Here is a 16,596-nt window from a genome sequence, read left to right on the forward strand (position 1 = left end):
GAGGTGGAGAGTGCCAAGCCGTCATTTCTTTGCGAAGAAGGCAGTATCAGCCCTGCACAATTTTGTGGAAGAGAAGGTGGGCCAGTCCTTGACCCTGTCGGTGTGTACCAAAGTGCACAGCAGCGCCGATGTCTGGAGCTGTAACTATGGTCAAGGACAATACATGTCCTTCATGGCTCACTAAGTGAATGGGGTTCCTGCACAGCCACAACACCAACTTGGACTGGTTATGCCGCTTCCTCTTCCACGCTCTCAGGCCATTGGTCCTGTGACAGTGTGCGACTCTGCCTCCTCATCCTCCACCATTTCCTTAGCCTCCACTGCCCAGACAAGTCTCATACCATGTGTGCAGGCCACGGCGGTGTCACGCTGATCATTACATGGTTTGCCATGGCGAACGGAGTCACACAGGGGAGGAACTGCTAAGAGTCATTCATAAAGAAATCGAAGCATGGCTTACTCCACAAAAACTGGAAATGGGAACCATGGTGACCGACAACAGGAAGAACATCTTGCATGCGCTGCGAATGGGAAGGCTGAGCCATGCGTCCTGCATGGGACACGTGTTCAATCTGGTTGTGAAGTGGTTTCTGAAGTGTTCCCCCCATTTGCAAGACATCCTAACTATGGGAAGGAAACTTTGCATGCACTTCACCCACTTGTACACCGCAAAGCACATCCTCCTTGAGCTGCAGCGTCCGAACGATATCCCCCAACATAGTCTGATTTGTGACGTTGCCACACGTTGGAATTCCACCCTCCATATGTTGGACCGACTGTACGAACAGAGAAAAGCCATCACCGATTTCTTGATGATCCAAGCGGATGGGGTACTCCCCTGTGTAACTTCAATGTGAACCAGTGGCAGCTCATACAGCAGCAGCCTGAGTCTACAGTCGCTGATGAGTAGCTTTCTTCACCCGCATAGTGAAGCAACTCATCAGCAGCAGGTACACCTAGAGCAGGACCTGAACCAGCAGGTGGTGGCATACCCCGACATGCCCATGTCTACACACTTTGAAGATCCGCTGGACTTCTGGGCAGCCAAACTCGATTTGTGGCCGCAACTAGCAGAGTTTGCCCTGGAAAAGCTGTCCTGCCCGGCCAGTAGTGTACCATCAGAACGGGTGTTTAGTGCAGCAGGGGCCATAGTCATCCCAAGGAGAACTGGGAGAGACTGACCTTTGTGAAGAGGAATCAGGCATGGATCAGCCAGGATTTCCAACCACCAATGCCTGATGCATCAGAGCAGATTGACCATGGTGCCACACCAACACTTCACAAATATGGATAATGCCATACAGATTTAAGGTGCTGCTCCCCAGTTACAAACATTCCTCCGCATCAGTCCTTTTTTCACCCACCTTCGTCACCAGGTACTGGTTTTGCAACCCACAGCACGACTCACTTTCAGGGCTCCTGATGCTGCTGCCACCTCCAGGCTGTCTCATTCAGCCACTATATGGTCTCTTCTCATGCTTCAGCCAACTCCAGGCTGTGCCATGAAACCACTATATGGTCTTTGCATGCTTCAGCCACCTCCAGGATGTGCAATTCAGCCACTATATGGTCTCTTCATGCTGCCACAAACTCCAAATTGTGCCAAGCAGCCACTATATGGTCTCCTCATGCTGCCACAAACTCTAGGCTGTGCCATTCAGCCACTATATGTTCTCCTCATGCTTCAGCCACCTCCAGGCTGTGCCATTCAGACACTATATGGTCTCCTCATGCTTCAGCCAACTCGAGGCTGTGCCATTCAGACACTATATGGTTTCCTCATGTTTCAGCCAACTCCTGGCTGTGCCATTCAGACACTATATGGTCTCCCCATGCTGCCACAAACTCCAGACAGTCAATCAGCCACTATATGGTGTCCTCAGACTGCTGCCACCTCCAGGCTCTGTCATTGCGCTGCCATGTGACATGTGACTCCTTGTTATATTTGGTCCTTTGTACCCACAAGCCAGGGCCTGGGACACTAAAACTTGGGAGTTAAAATTTCAATTTCAAAATCTTAAATTTCAATTTCAAAATCTTAACTTTCTATTTAAAAATCTTAAATTTCAATGGTCTCCTCATGCTTTTGCCAACTGCATGCTGTGCAATTTAGCCACTATATGGTCTCCTCATGCTTCAGCAAACTCCAGGCTGTGTCATTCAGACACTATATGGTCTCCTCATGCTTCAGCCACCTCCAGGCTGTGTCATTCAGCCAATATATAGTTTACTGATGCTGCTTTGCCTGGGCATGGGCCTAACAATTTTTATGGTAGCTACTAGCTACCAAGCTAACATAAATCTTCAATTTAAATGTCAAAATTCATCTTTTAATCTTAGGGATTAAGCCCTAGTGTCTTCTCATGCTGCTGCCAGCTCCAGGCTGTGTCATTCAGCAACTATATGGTCTCCTCTGCTGCCAACACCTCCATGCTGGGCCATTCAGCCCCTATATGGTCTCCTCATGCTGCTAACACCTCCATGCTGTGTCATTTAGCCACTATATGGTCTCCTCATGCTGCCAACACCTCCACACTGTGTCATTCAGCCACTATATGGTCTTCTCATGCTGCTAACACCTCCACGCTGTGTCATTTAGCCACTATATGGTCTCCTTATGCTGCCAACACCTCCACGCTGTGACATTCAGCCACTATATGGTCTCCTCATGCTGCCAACACCTCCACACTGTGTCATTCAGCCAATATATGCTCTCCTCATACTGATGCCACCTCCAGGCTCTGTCATTGTGCTCAGCGGCAGTGATTCTAATAGCGATGCCTGTAATCTGTATGTCATGCTAAATAACAGTATTATTTCACTACCCCAGCACACTCCATATGCGTGTTATAACAAAGCAAAGTGTTCTAAACCCCTATTGAGGCTCTTTGTAGGCCAGAAATAGCCGTTTTTAATATATATTTGTTGCAATAAATTTGACCCGGAATAATTTTTTTCGGAAAATTCTTTGAATTGAATTTTTTGTTTGCTCATCTCTAGCCATACACTTGGAGCTTTGTCTCACTCACTGTAAACTAGGCTGCGAAGTGAAATCTTATTTCACCTGGTTGGCAGCAACACTGTATTTTTCAAGTGCAGTCTTTGAGTTAAGTGTTTGGACAACAATTAATATGTCCCCCTTTCTTTACCAGGGGAGCCTTGATTGATCGCTTGTTTTCCTGGATACAGCAGATTTATGAGCAGATGTTGAAGTGATGATGGTGATGTGATGAAGATGGAGCACTTCTCTTCTCCTCCTCACATTATAGTGTCAGGAGCTGGAAGTGTCATAGTTACATAATGAAATGTGTAAGGCTGACAAAGACATAAGTACATCCAGTTAAAGCTATTATCCTGCAATTTTAATCCAAAGTTTTGGATCAAAAATTCTTCTGACTCCAAAACTTGTAATATGGTTACACTTAGTGAATTCATCCAAGCCCCTTTTGAACTCTTTCAGTGAGTTAACATCTACAATCTCGTCTAGACATAGAGTATGACCCCTTGATATACTAACAGTCTGATATATTTTACATAGTTATTAGGTCATGCCTCAGCTGTATATTACTAAACCATATTAACTAAATAAGGTTTATAAATTAAACCCCAATTTTGATAGTATTTCGATTACTGTGGTCCATCCATTCTATTTACTACTATTCTTTCTATGTACTGTAGTCCATTTATCAGTGTTATTTATCACTTCATAGCAAAAGCCTCCGTCTTCCAGATCAATCCAGTTCTATATGTAACAGCGCACTTTACTCTTTTGAGTTATCCTCTTAATAAAGTTCAGTGTCATCTGCAAAAAATGACACTTTAATATGCAATACCTTTACAAAGTCTATAATAATATAAATTAAAAAGATTAGGGCACAGAACTGACCCCAACCAGAGTAAGTTCCATTGATATCCACCCTGTTTCCTATCACTGAGCCAGCTATAACCCATTTACATATATCTTCCCCTAGTTTTATGTACTGACCTTTTGTGTGGCACAGTATCAAATGCATTAGAAAAGTCCAGATATATAACATCCACAGCTTCACCCCGATCCAATCTATAACTGACCTCCTCATAGAAGCTGATCAGATTAGTCTGACAGGACCGATCCCGCATAAACCCATGTTGGTGCTGTGTTAGAAGGTTATTTCCATTAAGATATTCCAGAATAGCATCGCTCAGAAAATGCTCAAATATAATACCCACAACAGATGTTAAAATTAAAGGCCTATAGTTCCCAGGGTACCTTTTGGACCCCTTTTTGAATATCAGTTTCACATTTGTTTTAAGCCAGTCCTGTGGAACAATCCTATCATTATAGTATCTTTACTCCACTCCCTAGCATCCGAAACATTGAGTTTCTGAACGCTGTGTGCAGGCTTCCGTGTTCACGCCTGCCCCCTAGTGATGTCACGCCCCGTCATGTTACGTCACATCCCGCCCCTTCAATGCAAGTCTATGGGACTTCCCATAGAGTTTCATTGAGGGGGCAGGCCGTGATGTCACGAGGGGGTGGGCGTGAACACGGAAGCCCGCACACAGCGTTCAGGAACTCAATGTTCCAGACGCTGGGGACCGGAGTAACCCTTTAAGGGGTTTAATATAAGAAAATGTCTGTCTAGCACTTAATTCCTGCAAAACCCTGGGATGGATGCCATTTCAGCCCAGTGATTTCTGTGTTTTAATGTAGGTAAGGCGGCACCACACTTAAACAGGGGAGATTTGCAGGAAAAATTACTTTTACCCTTCCTCTGTTATTTGACATTGGATTTTCCTGTGTAAATACAGAAGAGTCCCATACTGTATATATTGTTCACAAAATCTATTCAGGATGCTCTTAGATATGTCCCATTTAGCTTGTGTACTTGTATCCCTGAGGACAAAGTCCCGATCTATGTGACTGAGGTCCTCGCTTAGTTGGAGGAAATTGACCTTCCTAAAGTCTAATGTTTTATAGCCCCATTTTGAGGCATCTTCTTAGCATAAATGAAAACTTATTATTTTTATGGTTACTATTACCAAGGTGACCTCCTACCTCTACTATGTCTGGCTTATTAGTTAGTATAATGTCCAGAAATGTCACCCACTGCCCCCTCACTCTTGTTGGGTCCAGCACTAGTTGGGAAAGCTAATTGTCCTTTATTATTGCCATAAACCTATTTCCTTTGCTGAACCTGCAGGATTCAGCTTCCCAGTTTATATCAGGGTAGTTAAAGTTCCCAATAATAATGATTTCCTCCTTCTTTGCTGCCCCTATCTATGTCTTATTAGTAGGTTTTCTGCTGTTTCTATTATATTTTGCGACTTATAACAAACCCCTATCAGTAATTTATTGTTTTTACCCCCTACCCTTATTTTCACCCATAGAGACTCCACATGTTAATTTTCCTCACAAATATATTTGCGCAAAATGAGCCTAAGACAGGATTTTAATGTATAAGCAGTACCCCCCTACCATTTCTTACTTTTATGGTAATTTCTGAACAGACTGTAACCCTGCAAATTAACTGCCCAGCTCATTTTCAATCTTAATATCTAGGCTTCTTAGTATACATACACCAGATGTTTTTATTCATATTTCCCTTCCTCTTATCAGTTATGACTGTTCTAACCTTCCCTCTGCTCCACCCCCAATTGTATTACTAATCCCCATCTCTCCATCTACGCTGTTTTCTCAGTCTACATTGTAGTCCGTCCCCGTCCCCCCCCCCCCGCCCTTCTTCACCCTTCTGGTTATCTTCTCCCCGAGCACAGATGAACCCTCCCCATTAAGGTGCAGCCATTCCTACTCCTGCACTAGTTTTTAATCTACTTGTTTAGCTCCCTAATCTCTCACTGCCTTTCTGGTGTGGCGTATTGTACTGGAAGTATTTTGGAAAATACTATCTCGGAGGTCCTTGCCTAAGTCCCTAAAATAATTTCTAAGGACACTCCACCTACCCCTAACCTATGTGCACCATGACCGCTGGGTCTTTTTCAGCTCTTCCCAGTAATTTGTTAACCTGATTCGCGTTGTGCCAAACTTGAGCGCCAGGAAAAAAAACACACTGTTCAACGGTACCGGTCTTTGTGAAAGATCACCCTGCCTGTCCTAAGAATTGAATCCCCTACTACCTGTTTAGCCTGTCCTGCAGTCCTCCTTCTTTCTATACTGAATCAGACATCCCCCTGGTTGTAAGAGGCAGTGTCTTTATGCAGTGGTGCAAACTCAGAATTGAAATGTGCGAACTGACAAACTTGTTAGGGTGTGCCAGATCCAGGTCCTCTTTGAACCTATCCCCTCTACTCCGCCTTCTATTTGTCACAAATTTACCTGCCTTTCGCTCCTGCACCTCCATAGCCCTACCTCGCCATCCTCTGCCCAAGAGACTATTCGCTTAGTGAGTCACAGACTCCTCTCCCTGTTGTCCTTGTCTCAATTTTGCAAGTTGTTCATTTAAATCCAGGATCTGGGCTTTTAAAAGGGGACTCCACTGCCCCAACGTTCTGAACATTTTGTTCCGAATGCTGGGTGCGGGCTGCTGGGATCGTGACATCACGGTCACGCCCGTCATGACGTCATGCCACACCTCCTCAATGCAAGTCTTTTGGAGGGGGCATGGGGGCTGCTGAGTACCCCTTTAAGCACACAACAATCTCACATCTTGCACAGCATATTCCTCCTCAAATAGGTGTCAATCATGGAGAACAGAACATTGTATGCTTATGGGGATAGCAGAACCTAAAACACAGTTATCTGTAGAGACAGGTGTGAATAATTATAAGCAACTTTTCTAAACTCCCAGAATCTCAAGTCACTGAATCTCAAGTCACACACTTAATAATCTCACACTTTAAAATGCACATCCAGCACTCGCACATCTCATTCTCCAAGCAGTCTTATTCCCAGGCAAAATGCAGCAGCTTCAGTTCACTGCTTCTTCTTCTTCCATAGGGCCTGGAATCTGCAGGTGCAATTTATCAGCTCCTAGTTACTAGTCATTCCCCTTGGCTATTCGGCAAACTCAGCTCAATTGTGCAGCACAGAGAACACACAGCAAACTTAGTCCAACATTGTCCAGTTTTGTGTATCAACATTAGATGGAGGAAAATACTAAATCTGATTACTGAAGGACTCTCTTAGAAAAATTTTCAAAGGTTACCAATGGTTTCTTTTAAATGTATTTTCATTATACAGTATCCAGGATATCGCTAATGTCTGGAAGATACCGCTATTTGATGCCACACAATGTTATCTGTCACCTATAGGCTCCTATTGTAAAACAAAATGCCTCCATATGAAAAAACCCAACAAGTAAGCAAACAGAAACACTGCAATATACCACCTAAACAGAGGCCATGTGACACTATTTTGGCCTCTATCGGGTAATAAGGGGCTATAGATATGTTTAACATGTATGCCGGGACCTTCCCCATTGCCAGCACAGTGTGAAAGAGGATTTATTATTATTTGTCTAGATTCTGCTAGAAATTGTTGATTTAATAGTGCCAAAGAAAAGTTGACCCAAAAGCAAAACAACCACAAATCCTTTGTCTTAAACAGTTTCTTGCTCTAGGGACTTATCTTTGAGTCCTTAGTTTAAAGCAATAGTTGGTTTTCTTTTGCAACTCATATCCAAAACCAGAGAGAAATCACTGAATAGATTTAGTGTGAGTAGTCCTAACAATAAACTGGCAGACAACCTGCATTTTCTGCCTCAAGGCTTAGTAACTAGCAAAAGAATTAAAGACAGATCCCAACAGGTCTCAGGAAATCTACAGGCAGGTACCACAGAGGAACCAGACATACTTCTGCTGTATTCAATTCACAATATTTTATTGCAAGATTAGGACTGTGGACTGCATTACTATATGTTAAAGATATTATCTCAAGATTAAAACAGGAAAAGTCATAAGTATCTTATTGTTGGGAATCCAACTGCTGGAACCCCCAGCATTCAATCCCAAATAGGAATGCGGATACTTTAGCTCTGAAATTGATCTTGCTATCCTATTATAGATATACGGTACCCACAAGTAAGATAGCAGATGGTGTTGCCATGGCCTGTTGCCAGTTGTGGTCCCACCCTCAGTACAAGATCTTGTTCACAGTGGCTATAGCGGTATTGGGGTCCTGAGTACCTCCCTGGGGGACACCACATACTGTGGAGAGGCTGCACATCAGACATTTCCCTCTTGACCCCTGGGACACTACCTTGTTAACAACATCCTGGCTGGTGGTAAATGGGATGCCCATCGTGGTTTACGTGAAGGTAGAAACCATGTAAAATACTCCATGTTTCTAAAACCCAGTGTGTATGTTGTGTCTGTGCTTGTTCATACAAGAGCGCACCATCTGTTTGATGCGGCCCCTGTACTGCAAGCCATAGACACAAGTAAGGATAGAAAAAATGCATACTGGGATGAGCAGTCAGGGTTTCTAAAAGATGTTAAACTAAGAAGGTGCTGTCTAACAGTGGTGCAGATAACTGTAGTAGATGTGGGAGGTAGTAATCCCGGCACGGGTCTCCTAAGCCTTCCCGGAATACACCGGCAGGGTGAAATAGCAGTCGGAGAGGGTACAGAGGATGGTGATAGCTTTTTATTGTATAATCATAAAAAGAATCAGTGCTTAGTTGAGCAACACGTTTCGGAGGGGCTCCCTCCTTCGTCAGGTCCGCGGAAGTCGTCACCTTACAGGAAGGCTTAGGAGACCCGTGCCAGGATTCCTACCTCCCACATCTACTACAGTATCCTATCCACTGTCTCCGAAGGGACCGACGGCCAGCTGCTCCTGGCGTACCTGCGGAAAGACACCTGCTCAAGGCTTACATCAGTGTTGCGCCTGAAATTAACGCAACACTTAAAGGTGAGCAGGCTTTTATCTCTTTACTAACCATCCATTATCCACGGATAACCGGCACTATATTAGCGCCACATCTGTCTTTTTTCTCCCCTACATACTAAGTGGTGCAGACAAGGCCTAGTTATCTTGCTTGAAGCAGGCTTGAAGTATGTTTCTGACTAGGCCTACACTTTGACTAGATGTTTACACTTCTCTGGCTAGAGCCATACTAAACTGGCTTTGGTTCCAGGCCTCTGAGGAAATAGGTTTTTGGTGATTGGTTATACCCTAGGAAATAGGTGGAACCAGGGAAATACTCCTCCCACAGTAATTGGTTTCTAGGAGAAGCCATGTTGGTAAGCTATGTGACCAATGTTCCATTCATCCTTTACAAATGCAATCCACCAGTGGTGGTAGTAAAGAATGAAAATGTTAACCCTTGCATGTCTATAATACCTCAGTGTATGTAGAAATGACATTGTAACAGACAGTATACAAGTTAGACTAATAATATCCAAATACAGGTCCTGATCCTGATACTTAGAGAGATATCTCAGATCCGCAATCATTTTACACTTTAGTTGCTGGAACACTGCAAATCCCCTTCCCACCCCCTCCTTCCACTCAGCTCCTGGCTGCATAATTTTTCTATGAACACTAGAGACACTGGGCAAGAATCCACTTTTTTCATCCGCTCTGCAAATGTACAGACAGTTGGCAACTCTACCCAAAATCCTTTGCCAACTGTTTTAGGTGTAGCCTAAAGCACCGATCATCCTGCTCTTCCTTGTTCATGGTAATAATACCAGAGATTTAGTGAAGACTAACAGGCAGAGCAGTAGGAGAGTGCACCCATATTTCTATACCTGCCTAGCAATGCAGATTTGTGTGTAAAACTGGAGACAACTATGTCTGTCTGTCACTGTTATTGGTATTCCGAAATGTCTGAACTGAATATGATGACATTTCCCACAAGAGGACGAATAAAGGAAATATATTTCCATATAATATTTTCATTTCAGGGTGTTCCTTATGTAACTTTTAACCTCCCCTCTCTCAATCATCCTTGAATCTTAGTGTTTCTTAATATATTTCTACTGATGGACTGTATTTGGATATTTCTAAGGTTTTACTGCCAAATTCTTTATAATGTTCTCAGTTTCCAATATCTTAAGCACAAACAATGGAATTCATAAACTTCAGCCATATTTCATATAGATGTCAGCTTTTTCCCACAAAAAGAAAGCACAATGGACTTTAACTGCACTACAACATGACTATGTAATGTGTTCATTTAATGTGAGCCTACATTGACTTCTATTAAATATGTGTAAGGCTAAGTTTCCAATTGCTTTTTTCTGGCAGTTTTTGGATATCTGCCACTGCAGCTTTTGAGCCAAAGTCAGAAGTGGATCCATAAGGGAGGAGAAGTATAAGTCCTTCCTTTATATGTCCTATTCCTTTTGAATACATTTCTGGCTTTGGCTCAAAAACTGCAGTGGCAGTATTCCAAAAACTCAAAGAAAAAAAACCAAGTGGAAACTTAGCCTAAGAGTCTATTCACACGGCAGAATTTGTGTTTGCGGAATTCCGCCTCAAATTAAAGCCCATAGACTTTTATGGGATTCTGCACTCCCATTCACATTTCTGAATTTCCGCTTGCAGAATTCCGCAAGCGGACATTCAGCAGTGTGAATGGGAGTGCAGAATCCCATAGAAGTCTATGGGCGTTAATTTGGAAATCCTGCTGTGTGAATAGACCCAAAGGCTAGGTTCACACTGTGGAATTTCTGGGCAGAATTTCTGCCGTAGATCGAGCCGGCGGTACAAGGACCGCGCGGACTACATTGCCGTCCCCATAGATGGCAATGCATTTCTGAGCAGATCTCCCAAAAGATCCACCCAGAAATGCATTGCAGTCTATGGGGGCAACAATGCAGGCTGCTCCGTCTTGCGCCGCTGGCTCGAACTCCATCAGAAATTCTGCCCAGAAATTCTGCAGAGTGAACCCAGCCTAACTCATCCGCTACGTGATGAGGATGGTATGGAGGTACTGCCAGGTTACATAGTGACCATACCTGTATCACACCAGTTGATACATTTCTACATATTTAGAAGACTTATAAATTAGATTAAAAAAACTACGGAAATATCCCATAATACAGTGGATTCCAGGTTATCCATAGCAACCAATCACATTATTCCAGTTGTCATTTTTATACTCCAGATTAGACAATGTATGTTCCATATTTATTCCCAAAATAATGTATTTATTATCACACAAAGTTATTGTACTGTAAACAGAACTTAATAAGAAGAAATAATACCTGAAAGTGCTTTCTCATAATGTTTCCCCATTGTCACAAAGTTCTTAAGACTTGGGTTGAACTGGTCTAATATAACCTGTAAAGGAGAGGAAAAAAGGGCATCACTTGTTAGAAGTAAAAAAAAGCCATAGTCATGTACAGTCAGACCCATTACTGTTGACGGAAGGATGCTATGCCACCTTTCCTAGACACTTTTAAAACTGTATTAGTGGGATGCAGAAAGAAAATGCATGGGTAGAGGGTTTTAAAACCAGTGCAGAGGAAAAGTGGAGCAGTTGCCCATCAGATTGCTTCTTTAATCAACCTAGGACAATGGACATACATTTACGCCCATTGTCTGCTCCTACTGTTTGAAGCACACTATGGAGCTGAGCGAGCTTCATACCCGATAAGACCAATGTCTGGTACTAACCCTTTAGATGCCAAAATCAAAGTTAATTGCAGCATCCGGATGCTGTAAATATTTAAGCTGTTTAGCTTAGCTGTTCATTATGGGGGTCCAGATCAGCTGAGAGGACAGGCAGAAGTCACTTACCCATCTTCCATCTCTTCGATCAGCACTCCAATAGTGCAGGCAGCCTCGGCAGTCTATAATAATGGAACGCCGATAACAATGTTAAATGATGTGCTGTGGCACAGCATTGCATGTTATATTCTCCTATGTGAATAAGCCCCTTTATTAATAAAAGTTTTATCCATATTTAAAAAAATATATTGTAAACAAAAATAAACATAACCATATGTGGTATTGTTCCTTGCATAAATGTTCAAACTATTAAAATCTAATGTTAATGAAAGTGCACGGACAATGGCGTATAAGTAAAAAGAATACCAAAGTCCAAGATTGCATATTTTTGGTCACTTTATATATCATAAAAAATTATAAAAAAGTGCTACAATGAAAACTAAAACAAAAAAAATTAGCCCTCATATATCATGAAAAAAAAAGTGTTACAGTATATAGGCCAGAAGAGGACAATTTTATACATTCTCATTTTCATATAGTATAATAAAACAGATTGCCAATCTGAGGAAGGAGGGTGCCACCTCCAAAACGCGTCATTGGTGTTCTGAATAAACATAGTACCTCATGGTACTGTAATGCTACATTGGATCTGGAACTTGGGTCATGGGTCAATTTTTTCCCCGTATCTACTACACTTCTACAGGAAGGCTATTCCATGCATCTACTACTTTCTCAGTAAAGTATACATTAATACAGAATGACGTAACGGCCATATACATCAGTTATATCTAGATTCATTAGTAGAGTATTTAAAATCAAGTAATTTAACAGCAAACACATTCAAGAGAATGTGTAAACAACAAGGAGAGACAATAGATATTCTTTTGGAAATAAAAGCATTTTTACCACAATAGATGCTTATACCCTATAGGATAGGAGATACTTGTCTTGTCATGAAGATCCAACTGCTGGCACTTCTCACAATCTTGAAAAAAAGCCTGGCCAACAGGACCCTGATTGAAGTGGCAGTGCACTACTCAACTTGTCCATTCATTGTCTAAAGGAGTGCCTAAAAAAACAAGTAGAGTGCTCCCATAGACAATAAATGTAGAGGTGGTTGAGTCTGACTGCTGCTAGCTACATTCAGTCCCATTCAAAAGGACCATTTTCTAACAGGTCCCATCCTGATGCCATAAGGATGGAGAAACTCAACATTTATCTTCTTCTGGAAGTTGCTTAGTCTTCCTATGAATTGACACTGCAGGATTAAGTCTGACCATACTTATAGATAAGTGTTAACAGGACTTGCCTATTTTGGTGGTACTGGCTCGCCAGCTATGGTGGCCTTCTGACTCTCCTCTGGAAAAAAGCATCAGGCATGCCGAGGATGGTCACACCAAATGTTAACTGCCTAATCCTTTTGTTACTTCTTACTCTACCAAAAACCCCTTTAAAAAATGGCATTCATTTGGCTGGGGATATGAATGAACATGTTTCTTTTTTGGGCAGAGTTCCATCAGACTCCATTGATGTCTATGAGAAGGGGCGCATTTGCAGTGTTCTACTACCGATATTTTCAGAGGGGCTTATTGGGAGCAGAATTCCACAGGCTGAATTCCACCAGCTGATGGTCCGCTGTGTGGACAAGCCCTTATTTTTAGCTGTTCTTACACAACTGACCAGATGTTAGCTGGGAATCAATAAGAAATATGAAATGCCAAACCCACTTGGCGGTTTTTCTTTTGGCAGTTTTACTACTTTTTTTTTTTTTTCAGGCAATCTTGCCTTTGTTCTTTCATAGATGCAGGAAAAAGTATTAGCAGGTTTTCTGGCATTTATTTTGGTAAAAAAAAAAAAAAAGCAGCCAGAAATAAGTTGTGTGTAAAAGTAGTGTTAAGGTTCTATTCACACCAGGGGTGGACAGACAGCAGAGGGCCCCTGTGCAAAGAATGTGTCTGCCCCCCCCCCCTTAATTCATCAATTGTTCAGGAACATGTGTCACTCAGGTGGACCCCCATATGTCACTTGCTCAGGGGTGCCCCCACCCATATCAGCTAAAGACTGTCCGGGCATGCTGGGAGTTGTAGTTTTGCAACAGCTGGAGGAACCCAGGTTGGAACACACTGAATAAGGCCGTGTTTTCGAAACAGTGTCTCTCCAGCTGTTGCAAAACTACAACTCCCAGCACCCAAGTCTTTAGCTGTCCAGGCATGCTGGGAGTTATAGTTTTGCAACAGCTTGTGGCAATCAGGTTGGGAAACACTGCCCTTAGTGATGGGACTTCAGAAGGTGGGGCACCAGCGTGTTAAACATGCTGCTAAGGAGGAGAGCGGGGGTGTAGTGTCATATTTTGTGTTTTGCCGTGGAATGTTTCCAGTGCTGGACTAAGACAGCTCCATTGGCTGACACGCGGACACCCGCCCCCTACCATTGGTTCCTGGGAGGGGTGGTGAACGGGTCTCGCGGAGTTCCGCTCGTGGAATTCCGCGGGAGTTCCATAGTGTGAACGCACCCTTAGAATGAAGGCCAAAGGTGGTTGGGATATAGAAAGCAGCTGATTTACATGTTACCTTTCCTTATGTTAGGCTTCAGTACAGAATAAAGATTTGTACAAGTTAAATATATTGTTTTTTCACTTTCAATACTGCCAGTTTATGGAATTTATGGAAACATAATGCCCACCTTTCTGCCCCACCACCACGTACAGGTGCCCTATATGAGCATTTTTATGCTTCTTTCTATGCTGAACATACTGTGCTTATGTGGTACTTTTCTCCATTGATTCTGACAGGAAAAACGAAATAGATTGCAGTCACATTTATTTACTGTTACATCCAGAAAGAAAGACTTCTGCATGTCCCCAGCATATCCATCTCCTATGGTACCAGCTGTGGTGTCAGATATTGGATTTTGTTCTACACAAGAACTGGCAAACAAAGACCTTTTACTGCCAAAATATAAGGATTTAAAAAAGGAATAATGAAAACTGAACATGTGAGATATTGCAGGGCAGGATGAAGGTCAGGCCACTGAGTAAAAGATGAGTCCTGGCAACTAACATGTCATTCTGCATTTGGATTTCCTTCCGATTTCACTAGACTAAGCAAGCCCGCTAACTGTGCCATATATTAGCTGGAACCCTCCTGAACAGGTTCCAGGTAATTTATGCCTCGCAGACACACTATTTTATAACACTATGCAATTACAGCAAGCTGAGGCGGAGATCATTCATATGAAGCTTAATATAACTAAGAACCCCGATGCTGCAACAAAACACTGCCACAGAATGTTTATGATGCACAAAGACTTCAAATGGCCACTGCCCTTAGGACAAACTTTTGACATGTCCTAGCGACATGTCAAAAGTTTTGATGGGCGGGGGTGTGAGTGTTCAGACCTCTGCCAATCAGGAGAACGAGCCGGGATGAGTTTGCGTTCTGCGCGTTCTTCTCCTGGCACTATGTAACCTGTTTGAGAAAAGCTCCCCATGTAAGTCACTAGGACATGTCAAAAGTTTTTTTCTGATGACAGGTACACTTTAACTATTAACTTAATAAAGGAATTGCATTGTGAGCTATTGTCCAAAATCTGTATCTTTATAGGGAAACTGATGGCCGGTTCACCCGCACTAAACCCAGTACAGTTATAGTGTGGATGAACCTGATTAAAATGACTTACTCGGACCTGTGGTCCAATTCTCTGAGATAGATACGTTATTAGCCGGCATTGGTAATATGTTAATCTAGAGAGCCCACGTATTGGACAGCATGGGAGAGGAGGGGGCACATGACAGGGGGGGTATGAGAAGCAGTAAAGGGGTCAGGGAGAGGTCAGGTCAAGAGCGGGAAAAGAAGAGGAGGAGTGAGAGGGGTTAAATAGGAGGGAACAGGAACAGGAGGTCATTCTGCCAGGGAAAGCGGAGTTGTCCCGCCCGCCCTTTGTGTTGGCATGAGTGGTAGGCGGTGTGGGGGTTGGTGAGTGTTTGTTGCAGCGGCGGGAATGTTAAAGGGGGGACTTGGAGGCATTGCTGGAAAAATGGTGCAGTGGCCCGGTTATACCGGCCCTGGTGGAGCTGGGATGGAACCCAGCTGGTTGTGGCAGGATACTCTCCGAAGGTGGGGCCCTTTGGGTCAGGGGGTGAGGCGACCTAGGGCTCAGTAGGAGAGTAATAAAATTGGGTTGCCTTCAGGTCCTCCTTCCTTATTGTATTTGAAATATATCAGGGGTTAAAATATTGGTTGCACTTTCTATTTGTTATTGGGGGTTATTGGTGTTACCCCCCGTTTGATGTATATGTTATATTTATGAATATTTATATTTTGTTAAGGTTTAATAAAATGGGGTCCGCTGTGGCCGTTTTCTACCACAAAGCAAGTGTCTGTGTCTTGTGTTCAGGTAAAGGGGTGGTAGTAGGCCAGCGGATCTATACGATCCCCTAGTCAAGTCTTTGCACAATGAAGGCGGCAACCGGAATAGAGAAAATACACTGCTCAAAAAGTATAAAGGGTACACTTAAAGGGGTTCTCCGGTGCTTACACATCTTTTCCCCTATCCAAAGGATAGGTGATAAGATGCCTGATCGCAGGAGTCCCGCAGCTGGGGACACCCGTAATCATGCACGCGGCACCCCGTTTTTAATCAGTCCCCGGAGCGTGTTCGCTCAAGGACTGATTACAGGCAACCACCGGGCCGGCGGTGTGTGACGACGCGTGCATGATCCCGGGGGTCCCCAGCGGCGGGACTCCCGCGATCAGGCATCTTATCCCTTATCCTTTGGATAGGGGAAAAGATGTGTAAGCACCTGAGAAACCCTTTAAACAACACAATGTAACTCCAAATGAATCACACTTCTGTGAAATCACACTGTCCTCTCAGGAAGCAACACTGATTGACAATCAATTTCACATTAAAGGAGTGGTCCTGAAGGTGGTGACCACAGACCAGTTCTCAGTTCCCATTCTTCTTGGCTGCTGTTT

General features: G+C 43.3%; 1 protein-coding gene across 1 annotated transcript in view; it reads right to left on the reverse strand.

The window, feature by feature from the left end:
• The window catches only part of LOC130293606 (brain-specific angiogenesis inhibitor 1-associated protein 2-like), a 177,806-nt gene that overhangs the window by 114,930 nt on the left and 46,280 nt on the right, over window positions 1-16,596 (reverse strand). The window contains exon 3 of the mRNA XM_056542478.1: window positions 11,155-11,230. Within this exon, the coding sequence (XP_056398453.1) occupies window positions 11,155-11,230 (76 nt within the window). The remainder of the gene's footprint in view (window positions 1-11,154; window positions 11,231-16,596) is intronic.

The sequence above is a fragment of the Hyla sarda genome, chromosome 10, assembly GCF_029499605.1.
Source record: "Hyla sarda isolate aHylSar1 chromosome 10, aHylSar1.hap1, whole genome shotgun sequence".
NCBI lineage: Eukaryota > Metazoa > Chordata > Amphibia > Anura > Hylidae > Hyla > Hyla sarda.